This window comes from Helianthus annuus, chromosome 14 (assembly GCF_002127325.2).
Source record: "Helianthus annuus cultivar XRQ/B chromosome 14, HanXRQr2.0-SUNRISE, whole genome shotgun sequence".
NCBI classification, from domain to species: Eukaryota; Viridiplantae; Streptophyta; class Magnoliopsida; order Asterales; family Asteraceae; genus Helianthus; species Helianthus annuus.
Genome location: NC_035446.2, coordinates 147,251,781 through 147,271,834, shown reverse-complemented (window position 1 = coordinate 147,271,834; position 20,054 = coordinate 147,251,781). Strand labels below are relative to the sequence as shown.

The window sequence follows — 20,054 nt, the reverse complement described above, 5'->3', positions numbered from 1 at the left end:
TTTTATTATTAATTATGTAACATTACATTTATCAACATGTGTAATATGTAAGATTGTAACTTAGTTTATATAATAAAATAAATCTTTCTATGGGACACACGTCATTCATTGATGTCATCCTTTTCTTTTCCATTTTCCGTCTAAAAGGTTAATTAAATATAATTTAATTGTTTCCATATTTGTTATTTGTTATTTTTGAAAAATGCAACATGTCTTTCACATAATTATCTCCCTTAATTATTTGTGCTAAGGAATTACAGGAAAAATTATTATTCGAGTTCAAGAATTACAAAGAAAGCATACATACACGAATAAGTTATTACGTACAAAATAAATCTAAAAATTATGATATTACATGTCTAGATAGGCCGTAGTGAACATTTTCTTCTTACCATCATCATGTTTTTTTTTCTTCTTTGAGTGAAATATTGTATCACTTTCATTTTCCTTTTATTGAAAATATACAAAAGAAAGTCGCATGTTCTCAAGTAACGCTTGTATGGTGTACCTACTGATGAAAGAATGCCGTACTAGCGTGGAATGATATATAGTTGGTTTAACGTGCAATTGAAAAGTGATGAGCGGTCAAAGAACATTGTCATCTAAGAGTTGACTTGATGTCCAAAATAACCACAACCCATTGTTATAAAGGCTATAGATTGTAGATAAAGGTAAATGAAGTAGTGGTACTTCCCATATGCAAGATCGTAGCAAGCACATCCAAAGAGAACAATCCCCACGCAAAGCTCCAACATAAGAATTCTGTATGATCCCATGTACCCACTTAGTATTTGGTTTGCACATATTTCATTTATTTACTTTTATTATCGACATATGCATAAAATGGAATAGCAAAAAAAGAGTACAATAATGGAGCCCATGCTTGACCTACTACATCCCTCATGGCCATATAAGTTATATTCAAATATATAATATAATGAATTTTAATAATCGCAACTATTAGTTGTTGACTAGTAACGATCCCAACTTAAAAAATAACCAGTGGTGGTCCCACATTTTCACATATTGTAAACCAATGGACCTTTACTAACAGAAAACGAAAAATGGGACAACAAGAAATTAAGGTTCTGTTAGTACAAGTCTATTGGTTTACAATATGTGAAAGGGTGGGACCACTACTGATTATTTTTGAAGTTGAAACCATTGCCGGCCAACGACTAATAGTTGAGATTATTAAAATCTATTACTCGTTATATTTATATTATCACACATGTGTTGATTAACTTGACTTATAGTAAAATGTACCTTTCACTTATTTTAAACCGAGACTGACTTTGTTGTGTTGTCGTTTTAACCTTGGATGCATTTCCTTGTTTTTCAGTAACGATCCATTCATTCACTCTTTGAGTCTCGAAAAGTCCGATGAATGTGGCCTTAGTTCGATGGAGGGACATGACATTCTCAAAGACAATCCAAAAAAACACCAAATAGAATGACCTATAAAAGAATAAAAAAAGTCACAACTTTCATCTCATAGTAAAAAAATGATTATCTAGGACTGATAAGAGAACTAAAAACCTGGGAGTTCCAACTGCATTTAGAAGAGTGATGATGGTTGGGATGTATATTATACCCCAACTTGGAATCATGACTTCCGGTATAAACACAGTTGCTGGAATCACAACACAATATAGCGTGAATGTGACAAAGTGAGCTATGATCTTTCTTACAAAGAAGAAACTATACACCACATATAGCTTCTTCCACCATGTCACTTTCTAGATAACAATAAAAAAGAAACGTAAATACAACATCCATATGTTAATTGAATAAAGTGATATGTTTAAACTAAAAAGTGGTACTTTGAATCATACTTTATTTCTCATGATCTCAAAAATCATTTTTCTAAAAAGGTTAGCTGGCCCACAAGACCAACGGTGCTGCTGATAACGATAAGCTTTTAACACACTTGGTAGTTCACTTTTAACCTATACATCAAAGCACAAATTAGAAATATTCAAACTAATTTTCCTTTGTTACTATCTTTCCTAAGTTGGAAATTAAGGTAGTTTACCATTAGTGAACCAATGTATAAGAACTTCCATCCTTTAAGACTAGCTCGGACAGCCAAATCCATATCTTCTACTGTGGTGCGGTCCTTCCACCCTCCTGCCTCATCAATTGCAGCCATCCGCCAAACTCCGGCAGTCCCTAACCAAAAACAAATATAAAACATATTTGAAGAAGGAGCACTTGTATATTGGTTATATTATTAATCAACGTCTTAAACTACAAATTTATAATCAATTGATATCTAAATTTTGTGCAACATAGATAACACACCATTGGATGATGAATTACATATGTAACACTTAACTTTAAACCATAAAAAACAACATTTGGCTTTTTAAGTAGGAGTATGGTTACCATTGAATCCAAAAAATGCATAATTAATAGAACCAGATTCTTGCTCCACTTTGAAATGGTAGTCAAGTGACATCTCTTGCATTCTTGTCATTAAACAATCATTTGAGTTCACTGCAACATTAGTTCACCGTCATAAAAGCATATTAGTTACTTCGCAATAAAAACATATAAGTTTTTGTTTCTTTTATTTGGTCGTACAATTTATCAAGTTGGTTAACTAAACATTCAAATTTATATTATTCATTCACACATTATAGGGTGTATATTTAAGTCTATCATCCATGGATAGCATAGTGTAAAATAATGTAAAGTAGAGGGTGTGAGTTAGTTTAACGGGTCGAAATTTGTCCCTACTTTAAGTTGCAAGTCGTTGTTGGAATATACCATATAAATTATTATCGTTTTTCTGGCATATTGGGGATCACGTGCTGCTGCTCCTCCTTTTACTCGTATTATTCATTTCCTATTTTATCACTGTGTGGTCATCACTCTTATTACTATTATGACCCTCTATATAGGTGTTATGTTACTTATTTTTAATCCATCATTTAAAACCACTACTCTAAGAGTGTGATCGTGACCTAAACCACTATCCCCTTTATTATTTTAATATGTTTTTGTCTCGAAGTCATCAAATGGAGGGCCGTGGTAATCATGGTTTAACTCACGTCAACCACCATCAATTAAGGAGTGGGTGGTGTAGGCTTCCATTCATGTTACTACGTAGCGAATCATGTTCCAACCTTGACCCCACACCCTTTAGTGTCAAATTTGATAACAACTAGTTACGAGACTCGTGTGTTACGGCGGGTCGGAAACTTATTTGATTTTGATGCACTTACTATAGTAAAGGAAATAGAAACCTAAAGGGTATAGTCATAAGACCGTGAGGTATGGTGGGGCGTGGGTTGGGGGCATGGTGCGACACGTGGAGTATGGGGGCACCCAAGACCAAAAGCCAATTTCAAAGGGGTATGGTGGGGCGTGACTGGGTGGCGTGGAAAAAAGCCAATTTCAAAAGGGCTAGTGCTCTTGGCCAATGAAGTTCCGCCATGTCATGTGGGTAGCCCCGCCCAACCCCCGGGCTGAAACCCCCGCCCAAGGGGCCACGCCGAAACCCAAGCCCACCCGGGGTGGTGACGTGGGCGTTTGTACCCAACCCACACCCCAACCCCCGCCCCATACCTCATAGTCTAACGTGTTTAAAACGTATTCGATTCATTGGTGTTTTTTATTAAGTTTTAACTAGATAACAAAAGGGAAAACCATTATAAAAAAAAATACTAAGAACTGTTTCTAAAAACACCAAAAGAGAGAGAGAGAGAGGGGGGGGGGGGGGGGGGGATAAAACAAAAAGAACAGGGAAAAAGAAAAGAGGATGATGTATGCGACTTAATGTACTTCAAACATGTATGGTTGAACTTTGCAGACCCTGTGAAAAACTAAGAAGAGTAACTAAGATTAAAAAAAAAAGTAGTATGTAGCGCGATCGAACCTGGGCTGTAACGTTGGCAACATATGTAAAGGAACGCGTTGGTGGCTAGCCCCTGACATTCAAAATTAATAGTATATACTATAAGTATAATTTACTTTATTTAGTGGAGATGGGGCACCCAAGTACCTCTCCAGGTTTGAAGCCGTGGCACAACATCGCCGCTACCTATAAGGGTAGGTTTTGCGGGTTGGATCTCCAGGTAGGAGGACCCATGCATTGTTGATGTTTTTTAAGGCAAAGATGACCTTTCAACGGTTCTCTTGACCGTAGTATTAAAAAGTCAATTCTAAATCTATATATAGAAGCTTACGCGCAAATGAAGGAAGCGAAGATACAAGCGTTTATTGATGCAAGCCAACAAAATCCCGTCGCAGCTATAACCTTGATTCAGGAACAACATGAAAGTGTAGCCCAAGCACGAGGGACATAGATTTTGGGATGTATATTAAGTCACACGAAAATCTCGACCACAAAGTGCAAAAAAAACTTTATAGCTCGCAAACGAGAAATTACGGAAAAATATAGTTGGCCGACGAGCCATTTACCAGATTTGTAATTTTTTTTATTTTTTAAAAAGTTGTCGGGTTTTATTTATTTTTTAGTTCGGTTTTTTTTTTGTTAGAATTATGTATTTTATTTTATTTTAATGAAGTTTAAATTTTAGTTACATTTGACTTTATTTAAATTAAAAAAAAGTTCAAGGGTACATGTTAAGGCAAGGATAGGGTGCTAACAGTGTTTTGTGACGTAAGAATAGTTTGTAATGAATTTGACATGTGCCCTTGGGTGATCCTTCCCCACTTACTTATTGTAAGATTTTCTGATTTTTGTAATTTAATCATTTTACATATCTAGCTATACATTTTATATACGTAGTACATATCTAGTTATACATTTTACGTAGTACTAAACTAGATGTTGAGCATTTATAAAGTTACGAAGTTTTTTAGCAAAACTATGTGTGTTTAAATGGATGTTTTTGAAAAAGTTATTTACGAATTAAATGAGTGTGGTTTCAAATTATCATATTTATTTATTAATTTTTAAATACTACGTACTTTTTTCTGTACTTTCTTCAATCAAATTGTTTATTATTTATTTTCTCAATCAACTTATTATTCTTTTTGATAATTATGAATTAGTTTATTATATTTTTTTTTTTTATTAATTTTGTGTATTTGTGTGTTTTGTTTACACCAACATGCACATGTTGGAATAAACTTGCATATGCCAAAAATGCCAAAAATAGTGAATTACAAGTATACCCCTGCTTACTAGAGTATCTTAAGATGGGCCTTCACAACCACCTTTCTTCCATTGCATTTTGTCGTTATATTTTTGTGAATTAATATGGTTTTAGGCAAATTAAATGAAAAAGGAAAAAGAAATGAATAACTATGGTTTTAGGCAAAACTACAAAGGAAAAAGAAAAGAATAACATGATATAAAGTTATAAACTCACTGAATCTATGATTTAGTTGGTACAGATTTACCACGTGCGCTTACCACCCCACATTTGTTAGTCCTAGATATCCCTGACAACCATCACGTTCTAGTGGTGACCACAACTTCCACAGGTCTGGATGAGTTTTCTTCTCCAAATCTCAAATTCAAGTTTGATTATAGGGGTTTTTCATTAAGGGTTTAAATTGCAGATCTATTGTGTGAGGGACTCTCTAGCGCAGATTCGGTTAAGACAACGTATGGCATATGCTAGATATTCCGATATTCACAAATAATTCACACAATTCAAAAAACAAAATGAAAAAAGATATCACCGACATGTCACTTTCATTTATGACACACTGCACATGAGCCCTTTTATAAGGTTTGTTTGTACGCTGAGAAAAATTAGTTAGGTACGTTTAACCCCCTTCCATCCATTTTTTGAGTTAAATCACTGACACGCTTTCTTTTTTATACTAATTTAGTGTGCATTACGACAACTCAACTGATAAATATGAATCAGCAAGTGATAATTTTGTTTCTATATATAAACTAAAACTATTGATAAACCCAACTTATTTACATATTATTGATTTTTAAGATTTGGTTGGGTCATTGTGTCATAAATCATGTTGTTTGCAGGGGCGGATCTTGCAAGAGGGGTGAGTAGGCGGACGCATCCTTTGAGAAAAAAATTAGTGTATTTTATAGGGCAAAATCCCGTCTGCACTCTTTGAAAATTTGGTTAAACCCCTCATGCGCACCCTTTAAAAATGTTTCCTAAGTCCGCCATTAGTTGTTTGGTTTATTTTGCTTAATGGTTTTGTACTTTGTTATAGTTTTATTGTATATTGGTTGGGTATATAACTGAATCTAAATATAATGAAATAAGAAAATAATAACACAACAAAAAGTTGTATAATTAAAAATTATATATTATCAGTTGTGTCACCACGGACTACAATAAGTCAACAAGACCATCTTCAATGCATCCTTAACACCTATGTCCTTACAAGCCTTTAGTCTATTTGGTGTGGAGGAGGGTAGTGACTTGGGGATGATCCGCCACGTAGACATCCACGTCATCGGGTGTAGGGGATGAGCCCCTTGTTTATACAAAATGTATGTATATGTGTGTGTGTGTGGAGAGAGGCTCGTCACCAACGGCAATGGGGCGACAATTCCGACGGGACGAAGCTGGGGGTGTTGCCGGACCGGGACGTGTCTCGACGGGCCGGCGCCGTCCCCCATACCCAATAGCCTTACCATTGAAGCAATGGCGTCCTTTGAGGCCCTTACCAATGGTGGCCATAATTATGGATGCATGTTTGTATTGGTTTTGGTGATAAGACGGGCCCTGTAGTGAGTAGGTGATGATGTTGAAATTTAGAAGAGTAAAGATATTTATAGGGTTGGAGATAAAATTAAGTTCTTAAGGATTTGTAAGGATATTATGTGGCAGATGACGTATCAACTAAAGATGCCTAAGGACGCCCGTAACCTTAGTGATAGTCTAAATAAGGATACTATGGAGCATCCGGCAATCGATTGTAGATCCACAAGTATGTTGCTCAGAATTTGATAATATGACAACGTACACTTTTAAGTAATACAGTGTGTATTTGTCCAATTTAACAAATTTCTATAAGTAATTACTCTAGGTACTTTTGGACCAGTTAGTCATATTAATATTTCACTACTAATATATCAAGTAAAAATCTAGCTTATATCAAGTATTGAAATGAAGTGGAAAAGATTTAAAAAAAAAAAAAACAAGATTGAAGTGAGTGTCATGAGTATTTATTTACCGAATTTCCAACGAGCTTGAACAAGACCAAGTTGACGGTTATGATGAAGGAATGGGATGGTTTGAGTGAGAAAATCAGGTTCGGGTTGGAAATCAGCATCAAAGATAACCACGTACTCGCATTGTTTGGCATAATCATGCTTTAGCCCTTGTTTAAGTGCCCCGGCTTTGTAACCCTTTCGATTTTCCCTAACTTGGTAGTGTATGTTTATTCCTTTGCTTGCCCAACTTTGACACTCCATTTCCACCATACCCTACAATACATCCCAAAATCAACACACAACCTTAAAAATACACAAAGTATCCTTAAATGCTTGAAGTGTAGTGTTTTCTTTCCGAAAATAATATAAGTTATCGCAGTTAGTAAAATGCAGTATATGAACCTTGATCAATGGATCTGTTGAATCATCAAGCACTTGAATCACAATGCGATCAGACGGCCATGAAAGCCCACATGCAGCTCCAATAGAAAGCTGATAGACCTGTTTACACAAATAAATTAACAAAACACAAAAATAGAAACAAAGCAATTGCGAAAACATACCTCTTTTTCATTGAACATTGGAACTTGAACAAGAACAAGAGGGTAAATAGAGCTACCCAGCTCAACATCATCTTCAAATGGTTCAAATTTGTAACGTTTTTCTGGTGTTTTGCCAAACAGTTTGTTAAATGCAACCACGATAGCCATGTAAACCTTTTCTGTAAACAACATTATCAACATCACCAGATTAATATACATAAATATTCTCAGAAATGGCACCACTAGTGACGCCCTGATCTGACCCCAGATCAGCATAAGTTGCCCTGCAATGTCGTACTGTGCACCCGCCAACAATTCGGGAAGAAGTTTCATTGTCGAAAGCTTCTCCATTTACTCCGTTTTTTTTTGGTTTACAGATTAGAGAATGCTCTATTTTCTATTTTGAGGTTGGACTAAAAGTAGGCAAACATGTCGAATTTAAAGCAAATGCATTTCGTTTTAGAGCACGAGGACATTGCTACTTGAGTATTTTGCATGCCCCTTTATTGAAAACTAATAATAATATCATAAAGTTGTATGATTTTTTAATAATAAAAAAATAGAGGCACCAAAGCAATGAGAAAGTGGGGAGAGGAGAGGTGAGCAGAAAGGCAAGAAGGACCTTGCTTATAAAGGTAGAAATGATTGTTTGTTATACTCGGCATCGTGGTTTAATTGGTATGGGCTAGTTAAAGCGTCACGCCACTACCACGTAGGCAATCGTGTTTTAACTAGCCTGCCAATCTGTTGTAGTTTAACTAATAATTAAATTAAAAAAAATTGATGCGTGGTACAAGACCACATGGGCCCCACCTCTTTCTCTCTCAACGCTCGTCAACGGTTTCACGAACCCACCTAAGCACCTCTATCTGACGCCCCTGAGTCGATGCTTAAAGTGTTAAAGGGCTGCACTAGTGTCGTTATTTTATATTGTTACTTTTATATTATGACTTAATCACATGTATGGTCATCTAATAGACATAACAACCTGAGGTGATGCTTAAAGTGTTAAAAGGGCTGATGTGCCACTAGTGTCGTTATTTCATATTGTTACTTTTATAATTATGACTTAATCACATGTATGATGTGATAGACATATCAAGTATGTAACTAGTGTAAAACAATGCTTGGAAAAACAATAATCATGCTATTATTAATACTTTAGGGGGAGGTGACACCCATCAAATTTCCATCACTTGATTTAAAAAAAAAACAGATATAAAATAAATTAAATTAAAAAATAACATTTTTAAGTACATAAAATTAAATGGGTGTACCTATTGGCACACCAATGTGCCTATATGGACACAAAAAAAAAGTGTTTTTTTGTCTTATATGCACACCCTGCAGTGTCGAGTTGTGGCTAAAGCGCGGCGTTTTGGTCCGGTCAACCAGACAAAGACTGACGGGTGTCTGACGGGTCTGTTGATCGGACCGAAACACCGAGCTTTGGCCGCGTTTTGGTCCTGTCAACCAGACAAAAGACTGACCGGGTGTCTGGTTGACAGGACCAAAACGCGTCCAAAGCTCGGCGTTTTGGTCCGGTCAACAGACCCGTCACTCTTTGTCTGGTTGACCGGACCAAAACGCTGCGCTTTGGACACAGCTCGACACCGCAGGGTGTGCATATATGACAAAAAAAACCACTTTTTGGGGTGACTATCTACACACCAAGTGTGTAGATAGTTTGAGCCAATTAAATAAGAAAGTCAAATAAAATAAAAACGTACTTTCATTAAATTAAAAAAAAAAACTATATTAAAAATAAACATTACAAATAAAACTAAAAAAACAAAAAGACGAAAAAAACAGCCTATGAGTTGACGAGTCAACCCTTCATTTGTTTTTTTAAAGAGTGTTTGTAGTGCAGTGTTTTTTTAAAGAGCGTTGTAGTGTGTGTGAAAAAAACGTATAAAGGTTTGATTTATATATACTTTAAAATAATTTTTTTATTGAAAAACCCCAACGGTCAAAATTGTTACGTTGTCAAACAATCTCAAGCTCTTCACTATTGTGATGGTGGCCACGAAAATTCCATCACTAGCGTGATGGACTTGGTTGCGACGGTGTTTCACGCCATCACACTCAACGTTAAGCCCCCATCACGGTACGCCCCCTCCCCGTTAGTCTACCAATAAATGAATCCAAAATTTGTGTGAAATATTATCACAAATCTGTTAGTTAATTACTTAAGATTTATCATATTACTACCATTTTATTCGACCTAAAGTCACAATATAATTTAGCTTTCTTTATATATATTTACAGACGTGACACATGAGATAATACTCTATATATGTGGCGATGGCGATAGCGATAGCTTGTATTAACTCATTCAATCAAATTTTCTAACTGGTCCCGTACCCTAGCCCGTTGTGAGATAATGCTCTGTATATGTGGCAATAGTGATAGCTTGTATTAACCCATTCAATCAAATTTTCTAACTGGTCCCTTACCCCAGCCCGTAGTGATGGTGGCCTAGCCCACCACAAGGGCAATGATGGAGGAGGCCACCTGTAGTGGCTAATCAGTCTACAAGGCTTTACCCGTGGTGAAAATGTGGGGCCATAAAAAAAACAAAGGTTTTAAGCTTAAATTTTTAAACGACAAAAAAAGTTTTTTTTTAATTCTATTCCAACGAGTATATGTAATATTTTTTTTTTCAAAACACTACAAATACAAATATATAATTTCATATTTAACCGCATCAATTTATCAAAATTCTCTCTACATGTTTAAAAACGAAACTAAAGACCCAAACCAACAGTCGTTTACGAGATTGTTAAATGTGCGCAATCCAAATCCAGACGAAAACCCAAACCCAAACGAAATCTCATTTCAAAACTATGGGTATCCATCGTTACACGGATACTCGAACTAACCATTTTCAAATCTCGGCTTCTCAAAATGCCAAAATTATGGTTCTCCCTTCTTTAGTTTCAAAATCCCGCATTCACCGTTTTTGACAATTTCAATTCCAATAATCTCAATTTCAAGCATTCTCGACCATGGTTGTAAAAGTCCTGCCTAGGCTCCGAGTACTCCCCGAGTACTCGCTACAAGATAGGCTGTCGAGACACGAGTACTGTTCTCCCAGGCCAGTTACTCCCAGAGTAATCTCCGCCTAAGCTGAGTACTTCCCGAGTACTCCCGAATCCGAGTATGGAGCACCTAGAGACTTTTGCAACCATGTTCTCGACCGCTGATACATCCCCGCAATAGAACAAAGAATAAGTGTTGATGAATGTCCTTCTTCGCATCTCAAAATGCAAAAAGAGCTTTTTGGAAGTGAGTAGAACAACCACTTTGGTAGGGTGGTAGAGGCTTTGTGCCTCTTGAGGAGAGACCAAGGTTCAAATCCTGGCATGGGTAGAATTGATGTAATTTAGGAGGAGTGTTTATGTAATCTTTACCGTTAAAAAAAAAAGAAATGTCGCCATATGAAATGATGTATAGGCGAAGATGTAGCACTCTTTTTGTTGGGGTGAGATCGGACAGAAAGAACTATGTAGCCATGAAGTTGTTAAAGTCACATCTGAGAAATTTGAACAAATAAAAGGCCGCAGTTCAAGATAGAAATAAATCTTACGCAAACAAGTGACATCGACCTATTGAGTTCAATGTAGATGATAAAATAGTGTTAAAGGTATCTCCATGAAAAGGTATTATTAGCGGAGGCGGACTCATAGTTTTTTTTATGGGGGCGAAAATTCAAATAGGTCGTATGTCAATCGCTATATAAAATTTTTTCTGTCCGGTTTGGGTTACATCGAATCGAGTCATATTAAAAAAAAAGATAAACAAACTAAATTTTATATAATCAACAAAATTACGTTAAATGTCATTACACTTGTATAATGAATATTGAAAATCTAATATATCTAAAGTCATTCTCAAAGGGTTCTCATTTTTTAACTTAATCTTAATTCTTAAATTATAAGCATTCAATGTTTAAATCTCAAAAGTTTATAACTTGTATATTTTTTCAAACCCCAGTACCTATTCCCTAATCAAATAAATTAAAGCAATAAAACTAACAATCAAATGAGTGATTCACTTTTACCTAAAGTCGGAATTCGCTCGGGGAAGGGATTAGATTGCGACGAAGGATGGTTGGTAGTGGTCTGGGTGTTGTGTGTTGCTATTCGCTGTTCTTTTTCTCTGTAATCGCCGTTAGATTTGATTTTTTTTTTTTTTTGATAAGAATTAAACCTTTAAAATCATGTGTTAAGGCCTAAGGGTAAAAGTAGCTTTGGGCTAATAGAATTTAAATAAATTTGGGCCCAAGTCAGAATGGTTTGAACATTTAAATATTGATCATTATATAAATTATATTGATAATTGGTGTTTATATTTAACAATTTATAAATTTGGTTTTTCATAGCGGTTGGTTTCAAAAGTTTAGGGGGGGGGGGGGTAGGGGCGACTGAAAAATTTTATAGGAGACGCCCTGGATTTAATGTACGTGTAATGATGTGTGTCGTGTTGGTCTAGTTAATTTAATAACTCTTGGCACGATTAAGTGGATTAACTTAAAAACCTATATACACTTTTACCTAGTTTTAAATTTATAAAAAAATGATTATTAGTTACACTAAACACACACAATAGGCAAGTGTACTTATCGTTTGTAGTAAAGTTTATGTAAGGCTATGTTCATTGGTGACCTAGTGTAAGATTGGTCACCAATAAGACAAAAGTTTGAGTAATTAAAAAAATTAAAAAGAAACTCACACCAACTAAAGTTGACAACCAGGTTGGTGGAGCAACCTTTGTTGCAACCAAAACTAATACCCCTAATAATTTAATTAATCAAATAACTTATAATATTTAATCTTAAAAAAAAACTAAATACACGTTATTTCTTAATTTTTTTTGTGAACATCCCGGTATAAAAATTTTAAAAAATCGAGTTCATTCAAAAACATATATTTTTAGGTTGGGATGTGGGTTGTAAATATGTGTGTTAAAAATTGAGTAGGGCTGGGTTGTCTAGCTAGAAGAAAGAGATATTAATTTTTTAATAAAATGTTGGGTTGAGTTGGGTTGGGTTAGGTTACCAATGGACATAGTCACCAAGTATTGAACTTAAAGGATACGTCTTTTACTATTCAACTTTCAATTACCCGCCAATGATCTCTAGATCAAGTGGTGGATGACTTGCATTTCTCTTGAGAGATGCAGGTTCGACTCCCACTTGGTGCAGAGTGAGACACTGGTGGGCAATGATAGGAGACCCAGGGAAACCTGGGTTGGATCCTTGAGCCAAACGGGTTTTACCGGTAATTTCACTGTCGTGCCTACGGGCGGGTGAGTTACCTGGTTTTCCCCGGAATTGGTGGTGGACTCGGGTTACTCTTGGAGTACTCCGTTTGTCCAGTGGGTGCCCCGAGAGTTTGTTGGCCGTTCAAAAAAAAAAAACTTTAAATTACCCACTAGTTGATTAATTATCTTTTGTTTATTTGTTAATTTATAATTAAAATCATCAAATAAAGAAAGTATAATTCCATTATTGTAGCAAAATTAACATAAACAGGTTGAACAATATATAATAATCTTCCAACGAAACCTTAACTCTCGAATAATTATGGAGTCCACATTGAAATGAATATGTTCTACAACAATGAGTTAAGGATAATCATTGAAAGAAACATAGTTTACCTTCTTTTTTTAGAACACCGAATTTCATTAAAAAGATTTAGCAATACACTAGATAACAAATACAAGGAACTAATCATTATAAATTGAAATTACATCAACTACTCCAACCTATCGATTTACAAGAAGAGTGGTTCTTAATCCAAAGAAAGTCGAGTGATTTTGTGCACAATCTTTTCCACTAGGATCGTCTTGTCAGAAAAGCCTTTTCATTCCTTATTTTTCAAATACTCCAACACGCCACCATGATGACGCCATGAGTTATATTTCTTTTATGTAACTTTTGGGTTTTTAAAGCATATGTTGTCCCTGTTCTATAGTCATAGAATCTCACTGTTCAAAAAAAAAGTAAATCTTGCACCAAGTAGGCGTAAATTTGTGGTATTCTACACCACAAACTAGGGGTGGAACCAGAGGGGGGGTCAAGAGGGTCCGCTGACCCCCCCCCCCCCCCCACCCCCAAGAAATTTGTAATATTTTTATATATGCAATCTGAGATTTTTCTAGGAATAAAACATGTTTTAGACTCTCTAGTTGTAGCTAGTAGAAAAGAGAGTTCTGGTTCTGTCACTGACAAGAGAAGTTCTGGTTCTGTCACTGCCACAAACTGATTTGGTTCGACACCATTGAGGCTCAGTAACACGCGGAAGATAAATGACAAGCCGATTCATCTGCCTCCCCACATAAATAGCATGACATAGAGCCTGCAGTATAAATATTACGTTTTGCCAGCCCATCAAGAGTTGCGAGTGCCCCAACTCAGCTTTCCAAAGCAAGATGTTCACTTTCTGAGTTATCTTCAGACCATACCCACTTATCATTTGCATTCGAGGAACTATGCAGTATGGTTGTACAATCTTGTAGCACCTGTAACTCCAAGACACAGTTTAACTTCTAATACAAGTATTTAAACACGAGGATAACTTCGACATTAAAATATTCACGACTTCAATATTAGTGGCATAATTTAAATGATTGGTGCAAAACTGTTAAAACGACCAAACCATAGAGAACAAAACGGAAGTTTACTCCTCTGTAAATAAGGAGGTAGGTAGGCTTGTTTATCCTCTCTAATTGAAAGACAATTTAACGTGACAACACTACATATGTTTTGTGATTCCATTATTATTATGTTATACGTGATGGATGAATAATAATGGAGTAAATGTAATTTTAGACAAACATACCTCAAACAAATTAAAACTTAACAGTTAACACATGAAGTGTTAGTGACGCGTATGGAGATGATGTTTAGTCTATATACTACTAACTAATGGCTTAAAGTCATATTATTAATCGTGATAATGATGAGGTTTCTACATTTTTTGATTTTGGGAGAGCTAAGGGGCTGGCGACGGTCGAGTAGTCGACCTTGGCCACAGCGCCCAGTGTTACGGTGGTTGGCACGTCGTTCCTTGCCGTTCAAAAAAATTAAATAACTAGTCATAAGATTTGTGAATTTGAAAGGGACTAAAAGTAAAAGCAAAAAAATAATAGGGTTCAAATAGCAAATAAAAGAAGCGCGAAAACCTTTTAATAGGCCATAGAATTATGACACGTGGCGTTGTGAGTTACATACTTGTTTATTACGTATAGATAGATTTTGTATATTATTGCAAATTTTAATTGTAATTTGTAATGAACTTTTTAGTTACTGTTTTTAGTATTACCGGGAATGGGAACGTGTTATTTTCATTAACAAGGGTTGGAACATAATTGTATTTATTTGGTGAAAATTAGTTTTCACCGACATAAGAAATAATTAGTGACAAATTAGGTACCTGTAGCCCGTTGGTGAAAAATTGTATCACTAATCTAATCTGTCAATGAAGTTGGCATGATAATTTGCCGGTGATATTCCTCGATGAAAAATCCATTGATCTGTCAGTGATGTCCTTAGTTGTTCTCCTTTTCTTCATGAACCATTATTGATGGAATATATGCGTCATCTTCTTAAAGGGATTGTCATGGATTTTTTTCTCGGTGAAATTCGTTTGTTTATTTCCTATCCATTTTTTAAATATATTAAAAAGGTGATAAAATTTAAATATATTAAAAAGTTGATAAAATAAGCATGTAATAATAAGAGATGTATTATAAATACTATATACTATATCCCCTTTTCGGGCCCGGTTCATCAAAGCTACACCCACACGAGGCCCATTAGGACTTGCAACCAATTTCACACTCTTCCCTAATACGATATTTCTCTACTTATATGTGCCACATACTTTCATGATATTTAAACGCATATGAATGTGTATATCCTCTACATACATATACATACATACATACATACATACATACATACACGACTAACTTGACTTCGGAGTTTCCGTAGATCCCCAATCCCACCTTCTAACATGTTTCCATTCATTTGCTCCTCAACTCTAGCTCAGGAAGTTGCTAAACGATGCAACACCACCGTTGAAGTGACTCCGAATTAAAGACGTCTACCACATGTTGCTGCTTCAGAAATAATTGATTTGCAGTTTTTTTTAACAAATACTATATATTAAAACTTAAAAGAGAAATTAAAGTTCTAATATAGATAAAAGACAACAAAAATATAGAATAATACTGTGATAGAATAGACAGGATGTGGGTGGATGGACCCAATGCCATGTATGAAAGAAAAAACTAATTATTTTCATGGATGTGTTCAGACGATCCCCACAAGCATGTTTCACATGGATTCGCACTTTGAATCTTATATATGATGTGATGCCATTTAATAATGTATCATATTAAATAATTTTGTTGCAAACATAATATAGGAAAATGAAATTTTAAATTCTATTGTGAAGTGAATTAGCTAAATGAAAAAGTGACCACGTTTCTATGGTTAAAAGAATATGGTGAATTTCCTGATCTTAGAATGGTCCAAATTGTGGATGTTCTTTTTTTTAAGTTTCATAAGTATTTGTAATCTTGGATGTACTTTTTTAAATACATAAGTTCTGTGTTTTTAAGAAACCAAGGAGATTTCAATAGTTATTAGACTAATGGACGCGAAGGGGCATTATGAAAGGTAATAAGATGAACTATTTTCTCATTACTTGATTCTGATGCCTGACATGCTTTATATAGAGAAGAATAACAACACAACCTAACTGTCAACCAATGTTTTCAGATCGGATCGGATGTTGACCCGTTCGCCTTACGGGGTCAAAGGTCGGACCGGTCCGACCAGATTTTTATATATATAGGGTAGGGTTCTAGAGTGAACACTAGGTTGAGAGTGAACTGTGTGAACTAATCTGGGCCATTGGATTACATCATCTAGAGATTTTTAAACAATGGCATGATTGTAATTATAATGTTGTAACTTCCCTTTAAAATAATTGACAGAAGGGTATTTGCGTCTTTTGTAAATTGCATTTATTAAACAATATAATCAAAATACCTAAAATCTCGCTAGTTTCCGTATATACAAGATATACAGCTGTTAGTGTATACACATGTGTACAGTCTCGCTAGTATCAGTTTATACAAGATACACTGATGTTAGTTTATACACATGTGTACAGTCTCACTAACTATCAGTTTATACAAGATACACAACTGTTAGTTTATACACATGTGTACAGTCTCGCTAACTATCAGTTTACGCAAGATACATAGTTGTTAGTTTATACACATGTGTACAGTCTTTTATACATCTATGTATTATATTCAGAAATGGTTACATATGTGTATATTAACAACATATAGTATATTATGCATGCACACGAGAAGATTCATATAAAAATTATGAAATTAATGAAAACAAAACATATCACATGTATACAAAAATAAATAACTTAATCACAATTAAAAAAAAAAACTTAATGCTTAAAAATAATTACAATTTCAATCTCAGAGATTTTTCAATATTTATTGAAAATTATAAAAAGTTAATATATACGGGTAATAAAAGAAAAACAATATTCAAGTTAAAACTAAAACAAAATCTATTGATAAAGAAATAATGAAGAAATAATTAAAAATGAGAGAGAGAGAGAGAGAGAGAGAGAGAGAGAGAGAGAGAGAGAGAGAGAGAGAGAGAGAGAGAGAGAGAGAGAGGAGAGAAGATGAGAAAATTAAGGAATTTTAATCAAACATACTTGGCTAATGTCAATCTTACCATTTTAATCTAAAAAATGATCAAGGGCCAAGATTAGTTCACTCGGTTCACTCTCAAGAAGTTGTTCACTCTTGAAACTAATCCAATATATATATATATATATATATATATAGAGAGAGAGAGAGAGAGAGAATTGCGCTAAAATAAGAACCATATCGAGTTGTAAGAACCGTGAGAACTTTTTGATCCGGGGCGAGGTGGACCAAATTTTTTTTTCATAAACGTAGATGCGTGTATTATAAACACATTTGTAAAAAAAATTCAAAAAAAATGTCGTGTGTGTAGTTTTGAGCACCACAAGTTTGTGTTTACGGGTACCGTAAATTTTCCGGTAAGATTTACGGTACCCGTAAACACAAACTTGTGGTGCTCAAAACTACACACACGACATTTTTTTTTTATTTTTTTTTACAAATGTGTTTATAATACACGTATCTACGTTTATGAAAAAAAAAATTTGGTCCACCTCGCCCCGTACGGTGTAGTTCTCACGGTTCTTACAGCTCGAGGTGGTTCTCATTTTAACGGTCCCCTATATATATATATACATATATATATATATACATATATATATATATACATATGTGATAAAAAGTGATAAGGGAAACAACAATATATATTTAATATTTTTGTCTAGGGAACCAAAAAAGCTACAGGAACAATACATATTTAATATAGTTGTGATAAAGCGACGAGAGAACTGACGAGTTTTCAGGTTTATTTTTTTCTAATAAGATATTAAGAAGACGAATCGATGTCACCTGTCGGAGAAGAAAGATTTACCAGTCAGAGGATCGTCGGACGATTGGAGAAGGAGAGACGATGTCGGAGGAGAGTTGATTTTGACGGAGAAGGAGAGTCGATTTCGGAGAAGACTGTTTTGACGGTTGATTTCGGGTTCAAAAAGGTACCCCTTCTTTACCCGGCTTTAAGTCTGCAACAACTCCAGCCGGAATCCCAACCAGACCTCATTGTTCCTCTCAGATCTGACCAACCGCCACATTTTTGTTAATAGTCCGGTCTGACCCATCATAGAATTTCCGGCCGAACCGTCGATCACCAGCCGGACCTCCGGTCTGATGTAGAAACGGCCTGAAGTTGTGAACCGGCTCGGTAAAGCTAGCGGATCCCGAAAACATTGCTGCCAACTAGACACAATTAACTATCCACCACAACTGTGAATATATATATATATATGTGTGTGTGTGTGTGTTAATATGCCCCCCTCAAGCTAAACGGGGAGCCTCCACGTGATACTTGGACCGTAGACTATCAAAACTATCACCAGACAGTCCTTTGGTCAAAACATTTGCAATCTGAAGCGTAGTGGAAGCATATCGAACATGTACAACACCTGCCAAAACCATGTCATAAATAAAATGCAACCAATCTCCAAGTGTTTGGTGCGATGATGAAACATTGAGTTGATTGCAAGATATATAGCACCAATTAGGTCACACCAAAGAGATGGTGGACAAGTCATCATGATATGTAACTCATGTACTATAGATGTAATTCATCGTAACCTAGCAGCTGTATGAGCAAGAGCACAATACTCAGCCTCAGTACTCGACCTAGCAATTGTAGGGATGAGCAAATGGTACCGGGTATTAGTACCAAATTTACCGAATCGGGTACATTTTCGGTACAGATTCGGTACCCATTTTTGACATATTCGGTACCGGTACCCACTTTTGGGGATTTTCGGTACCGGTTGGTACCGAGCTCATCCCTAAGCAACTATATGTTGTTTCTTGGAACTCCAAATGATGAGGTTGGGCCCAAGAAAAACACAATAACCTGTTGTAGAACGTCGATCATCAGGACACCCAACCCAATCAGCATCACTAAAAGCATGTAAATCAACACAAGTAGACCGACGTATACATAACCCATGAGAAATGGTACCCTTAAGATACCGTAAAATCCGCTTGACAGCGACCTAGTGTCGATCAGTAGGTGTCTGAAAGAACTATGACACCTTACTGACCACATAAGCAATCTATGGTCATGTCAACACCAGATGCTTTAATCCACCAACAGTGTTCCGATACAAAGTAGGTGATGTCTGTCGTTAAGGACATGCAAAAACCAACTAAACTATGTAGATAGGATAAGTCGGATATCGGACCAGAGGAGGATTGTGGAAAGTGTGTAATGTTAAGTATTTGTTAACAAGTATAAAAAAATAAATTGATGATTGTTTGATTTGTGGGTTAACTAAATTATGAATTAAGAACTTGAGGTTTTAAACAATAGGAAAAAGAAAGGTTCCTCCGAATTTCATGTTTGCAAACTAGTTCAGTTATGTGTTTAATCAAAACATTCACATGGACATAAATGTTTAACCTAATTAACCAATTGTGATAACCAACGACTAAGTACTCCAGTCAATACATAACGGGAGGTTATCGAATGATTATCAATTACAATTACAAACCCTAATCCGATGTCAAATATATCCCAATTACTAGAACTCTCCGGAACTGAATGCTTAGAAATCAAGGTTTAAATAAATGCAACCAGTTACAATCAGTCAACTAAATCCATGGTGAAAAGCATCGGATGCTTAGATCACCAAGTTACAACAATTAAAAACACATAAAAGTAC

At 35.4% G+C, this 20,054-nt stretch overlaps 1 protein-coding gene across 1 annotated transcript; it reads right to left on the bottom strand.

Annotated features, from left to right (window-relative positions):
- Positions 1–210: 210 nt before the first annotated feature.
- On the bottom strand, positions 211–8,277 carry LOC110904239 (glucomannan 4-beta-mannosyltransferase 9). The gene is made up of 9 exons (XM_022150074.2): positions 7,681–8,277; positions 7,520–7,618; positions 7,138–7,390; positions 2,389–2,499; positions 2,036–2,172; positions 1,836–1,949; positions 1,540–1,739; positions 1,267–1,458; positions 211–762 (listed from the first exon to the last, which is right to left on the bottom strand). Exons 1-9 carry the CDS (start codon positions 8,008–8,010, stop codon positions 603–605), a joined length of 1,596 nt encoding a protein of 531 aa, XP_022005766.1. The 5' UTR covers positions 8,011–8,277; the 3' UTR covers positions 211–602.
- Between the last annotated feature and the right edge of the window lie 11,777 nt (positions 8,278–20,054).

Coding starts and splice junctions, on each gene's coding strand:
- LOC110904239 (XM_022150074.2), bottom strand. CDS start 8,010: ATGGAGAAGCTTTCGACAATGAAACTTCTTCCCGAATTGTTGGCGGGT. Junction 2,173..2,388: donor TGCATTTTTTGGATTCAATG/GTAACCATACTC, acceptor GTTTTTGGTTAG/GGACTGCCGGAGTTTGGCGG. Junction 1,950..2,035: donor TATACATTGGTTCACTAATG/GTAAACTACCTT, acceptor TTTGATGTATAG/GTTAAAAGTGAACTACCAAG.